Genomic DNA, 5,870 nt, shown 5'->3' with positions numbered 1-5,870 from the left:
ATTATCTTTAATGCTTTGACTTTTCCTTGCCAAGGGCAGGTGAGCTGTGGGCAATCGTATTCAGTTGCTGAGACCTTTAGGGGTGTGAGTTGTGCGTGGGAGTATCTAAGAAGCCTGCCCATTTATTGAGGGCAATCTTGTCATTCTTGAATAAAAGTCCACATGCCGCCTCTAGAATTTTTGAGATTATTTTAGGCTTCACAGAGTCTTTCCTAGATCTTTCATCTCAAATTCTGACTTTAGGTATAGGACAGTTCTCGCGAGCTCTTCAGGAGTTCCAATGAGGTACATATCATCGACATATACTGCAACTATCGCAAAACCGGAATTTGACTTCTTAATAAACACATAAGGGCATAGTTCGTTGTTCATATATCCTTGACTAGTTAAATACTCACTCAGACGGTTATACCACATTTTTTTCGAATTGTTTCAAACCGTATAGTGAATGCCTCAGCCAAATTGAGTGTTTCGGGGTTTAGAAATATTTGATCCAGTTAATGTAAGTCCTTTATGAACTTTCATATAAATTTTTGTGTCAAGATCCCTATAGATACGCAATTACTAAGTTTTTCAAAAACTAGTAAGCTGATAAGGTAGCGAAAAGTTAACACATCCATAACGCATAATTTTGTTCTTCTCATTACGCTTCCGAACGAAAACCCACTTATAGCCAACGGGATTCGCATGTGGAGGAGTATGAGCTACAGGTCCAAACACCTTACGTTTCACAAGCAAATCGAATTCGACTTGGATTGCTTGTTTCTAATTTGACCAATCAGTTCTGCATCGACATTCATCAATGGAATGGGGTTCAATGTCATTGTTCAACATGATCTTAGTAGCTACTGCATATGGTAATGCATCGTCGACGATCGTCTCATTTCTACACCAAACATCATTCAAGCTAGCATAATGGACTGAAATATCACAATTCTAGGAAGGTGGATTCGTCTCTTCAATGACGCTTCGGTAATCTAAAATTTCCTCATGAGTTGGATAGAATGAGTAGGCGATAGTCAAATTCACAGTATGCTCTTCAGGGGCCTGTGCCGTGGGTTTCCTTTTTCGGGGGTGTGAATCTTTTGAACCAAGTGGTTTGCCACGCTTATGTGTAGGGGTATAGATTGGCTAGCCGCTAATGTACGTGGATCGGACAAAATGGCATCCCGAGTTTCCAGGAGGGAATTCTGTTGTACATTTGGTACATTCATCATTGCAGGCACATTCGCAACTAGAATATGTGATCTTCTCACTCGCGCTAGATCGGTGAAAGCATCTGACATGCTTTAAGCTACTCTTTGAAGATCTAAATATGCGCTGCACTTCAGTCTCAGACTGAGCGGTGAGAGAATCTAAATGAGACAAAGTGGGAGTTGTCCACGGTAATTCACGTCGTTATTCAGGAACGTTGACGTTTTTATTTTCCCCTAACATGGGGAAGACAGTTTCATAGAAGTGATAATCTGCGAAACGAACAGTAAACAGATCGTCTGTCAAAGGTTCTAAGTAATGAATGATTGAAGGAGAATCATATCCGATATAGATTGTCTCATAGAAGTGATAATTTGCGATATGTCGGGTTTGTATTCAGTAACCAACTGAATGGCGCTAAGAGGGCCAGCTGGCCCTCCTTCGGTTGAACGGCAACGATTGATGGATTCTCCAGATACCTAAAAAGAGGATCTGAAGAGAATCTTTTTCCTATTTCTTTTGCCATAGATTCCAGATATGCTAGCATTTCTAGGCTTTCCTTTGCATTTATCTCTGATAGGTGGGCCACTAAAGCCATCTTCAACCGATCCGGCCAAATGACCATAGGGCTAAAAATAGCCTGAAATGACACAAAAATCGTCTCCAATCGAAGGCTAAGCCAAAGGGCTTATGGGCCATATCGGGCCAAAACCAGCCAATCAAGCCAATTGGCTGACCATCTCCAGCCAACCCGATGAGCCCAGCCCACATTTTTTTTTTGGACAAATTTTTTTAGCCCAACCCACTTTTTTTTTGGACGAATTTTTTTTTTAAAAAAAAAAATTCTAATTCTTTTCCTACACCATTTCAAACATACTTTCCACCATGCCATATTATCTTACCTCATTTTATTTCAATTCTTCACATTATATTCTCTTCCAATAATATTTCCTTTAATTTTTTCAAGAATTTTCAAATGGCCACCTTTTTCAATAATATTCCAATATGTCCGAAAATCTTATTTTAATATGGTAGTTTAATTTAATTAACTATATTAATTCAATTAAAATAATAAATTATGTTTGGCCTACGGCCTTTTGGCACCCTCGGTTGGAGATGATTTTTTGTCACATGGCTATGCTTGGCCTGTGGCCCTTTGGCCCGTTTGGCTGAAGATGGTATGAATTATGGCATGTCACTGTACATTAAAATATAATTTCTTAGAGGGCTATATGGCTAAAGAGAGCCCTCTGGCCCTCCTTCGGTTGGAGATGGCCTAAATCCTCCATCTCTGCACCTGCCCGGTATGAGTTGCTACACGGACAGCTTGGACAGACATGTACGAGAGGTAGAAAGTGGAGGCTCTACCAGAAATACCACTTTGTATTTTTGTCTTCTCTCCTTTACACCTCACAACTTTTTGGATCCAGTTGTAGGTACATAAGGACCACAAAGATAAAATGAGGTTGTGTAATATTATTGAATTGGGATCTAAAACATAACTGACCATTAATGCCCAATCCCATGGTAGTTGAGTAGTTCGCCATTACATCAAACGCCATGAGTGGTTGGTGGTATTTATTTCTCATCCATTTGCCATTGTTTGGTTGGAGGTATTTATGTCTATTTTTTGGAAAATGATCCTCTCTGGATCTTCTTTGTGGGAATCCGGGGGATGAATCAATTACGACCGTTCATCATAGATCATACGGTTAGAAATCATTTAAAATTTAAAATTTAAAATTGAATATAAATAATATCTAACGAAAACTGACCGCACGATATATGATGAAAGGTAGCGATTGATGGATTCTCCAGATCCCAACAAAGAGGATCCGGAGATGATCATTTTCCTATTTCTTTTGCCATAGATTCCATATCTGCTAGCATCTATAGGCTTTCCTCACAGACAAGACCCTTCAGGCCCACGATCTGAGCGGGTCAGAGGTTTAGGAATTTTGAAAAAAAAAAAAAATGAAATTATGAGAGGAAAAGTCTGGTTGGATGGACCTGAAAGCTCAATCTTAAAAGCTCCTACAGATTTTGGTGACATGGGCTCCTCTCTGGCTCTCACGGATGAGAGGCTCTCACAAAGGAGAGAAATTTTTTTCAATTTAATTGGGGGTGTGCGGATAGCACACCCCTTTTTACTTCTCACACACCTTTTGTAAATTTCTGTCCGTTGATCTTTTTCAATTCATCCGATCCGACGGTCGAAAATCAAAAAGGTGTAGAAAAAAGTAAAAAGAGGTGTGTGGATATCACACTCTTTTAATTGAGTTTGGTTGAAAGAGGAGGAGAACAAGACGAGGACGAGAGGATCAGAAATTGCTTTGTGGTGGGGTTGAGTTTTATCGGGATTTGGGTTAGGACACTTGGGATATTTGGAATCAAAATTAAACTTTTGCTTTCTTTTTTTTTATTGTCATGGCAAACCCTTGGTATTGCTGTATGCAACGTGTGCATTTTTTTCCTACCAAAAAAATTGAGTGGAGGCATCCACCTCCTCGGTCTAAGATGGTTTCGTCCTTATATTCGTATTTTAGCTTAAAAATTCATCACATGTAATAGATCGCGTGAGAATTTAAAGAGAAAAGTTTCACATAGGTGATGCAACAAATATTATAGTGAGTTAAGTTATTCTCAATATTACTAGTAGATTTTATAATAAAATCTCAATTTCAGAGTCTAGCCTCGCAGCGAAGCCTGGTATATAAATATATGCCGACCTCTCCAACCTGAGGATTGAGCCTGTCCCAAAAAACAAAAAGATGGCAAGTTTTCAAAACATTAGGAAAAGCCATGGGAGGCGCCAAGATCATCTCAACAAGTACAGTGCAAGCCGCGAGCCATAATGTTAATGAGTATTGCTCAACTCCAAGAGTTGAGTTAACTCCATGGGACCTCCAATTCCTTCTTGTTGATCCCATCCAAAAGGGACTCCTCTTTCACAACCCGAAGACCTTGCCACAACATATTCAACATCTGAAAGCCTCCCTTTCTCGAACACTTGACTTCTTTCCTCCACTTTCCGGTCGCCTTGCCACTATTCACCACGACGATAACACCACCTCCTTTTTCATCAATTGTAATAATGCAGGGGCCCTGTTTGTCCATGCCAAAGCCTACGGTGTTACCGTCTCCGACATAAATGAATCTGGCTATGTTCCTCGTGATGTTGTCCACTCTTTTTTTCCTCTAAATGGTGCTAAAAGCTACGAGGGAACCTCTAAGCCGCTGCTTGCAGTGCAAGTAACTGAGCTTGGGGATGGTATTTTCATAGGCTGCACCGTCAACCACACAGTTGTTGATGGCACTTCCTTTTGGCACTTCTTTAACTCTTGGTCCGAAATTTCTCGGGGTTTTGATATTGTCTCAAAACCACCTGTTCTTAAGCGTTGGCTTCTCGATGGTACTATTAGTCCCATTCGAATTCCATTCTCAAAAATTGAGGATCAAGTCTCCGATAAACACATCGGAAATATCCGAGTACCATTACTAAAAGAAAGAGTCTTTCACTTCTCAAAGGAAAAAATTGCTCAACTGAAAGCAAAAGCCAATGCTGAGATTCAACTTGAAAATACTAAAAGAAAAATCTCTTCTTTACAAGCAGTGTTAGTTCATCTTTGGCGGTCTATAATCCGTGGTAGTAATGGAGATCTTGATCCTGATAAAGAAAGTAGTTATCGATTACTCATAGGTGCTAGGTCAAGAATGAACCCACCATTGTCACAACAATACTTTGGCAATGCAGTTCAAGCAGGGACTGTGACCATCAAAGCAAGGGAGGTTATCAAGCGCGGGCTTGGTTTTGTGGCTTGGGAAATGAACAAGATGGTGGCTTTGCACACAGAAGAGAAACTGAGAAAATTCTTGGAGTGTTGGGTACAAGAGCCTAAGTTGCTGACAGAAGGAAACATGGCTGCTAACGCTTTGGCCACAAGCAGTTCACCGCAGTTCGACGTGTATGGAAATGATTTTGGTTGGGGAAGGCCAGTTGGGGTGAGAAGTGGTGGTGGGAATAAGTCACATGGGAAAATTACAGTGTTTTCTGGGGTTGAAGAAGGTAGCATTGATATTGAAGCTTGTCTTTTGGCTGAGACTTTGGAGGCTATGGGAAATGATTCAGAATTCATGGATGCGGTCACAGTCTAGTTGTAGGACCACCTTCGGGTTTGTGGATGAACGCTCTGTATCCTCTACCCTTATACTCCAAGGAGCTAATATCGCCTAATGTTTTATTAAAATAAATGTTTTGATGCGTAATCAAATTATCATTCTCTGTTGATATGTCCAATTTGCTGGTGTAATCATTTCTTCTCAATTAATATTCAATACAGAAAATGCATGTCATGCATTTCTAATTTCTGGAGTGGATTAGTAGGATAACATATGAATGCTTTGCCAAGCGATCACGCATTGGCCACGGGAAGCTCGCCACGTGCATGGTAACGATTTTGGTTGAGGAAGGCCTCTGGCAGTTAGAAGTGGCGCTGGGAACAAGTTCGATGTGAAGCTGACGGTGTTTGCCGCGGCTGAAGATTGAAGCATTGATTTTGAGGCTTGTCTTTCGCCGCAGATGGGGCAAGCTAACTTTCCTCATGGCGGAGGACGAAGAGTTCATGGCTAGTGTGACTTAGTGAACTTTATTTTACTTTATTTTATGTTTATGTTTT

The 5,870-nt window shown here is 40.5% G+C and overlaps 1 protein-coding gene across 1 annotated transcript; it reads left to right on the top strand.

Annotated features, from left to right (window-relative positions):
- Positions 1-3,778: 3,778 nt before the first annotated feature.
- On the top strand, positions 3,779-5,558 carry LOC103425194 (uncharacterized acetyltransferase At3g50280-like). The gene has a single exon (XM_070826884.1). It carries the CDS (start codon positions 3,997-3,999, stop codon positions 5,347-5,349), a length of 1,353 nt encoding a protein of 450 aa, XP_070682985.1. The 5' UTR covers positions 3,779-3,996; the 3' UTR covers positions 5,350-5,558.
- Positions 5,559-5,870: the final 312 nt, after the last annotated feature.

This window comes from Malus domestica, chromosome 08 (assembly GCF_042453785.1).
Source record: "Malus domestica chromosome 08, GDT2T_hap1".
Taxonomy (NCBI): domain Eukaryota; kingdom Viridiplantae; phylum Streptophyta; class Magnoliopsida; order Rosales; family Rosaceae; genus Malus; species Malus domestica.
The sequence above is the reverse complement of the archived record's forward strand: the minus strand, read 5'-3'. Positions and strand labels throughout refer to the sequence as shown.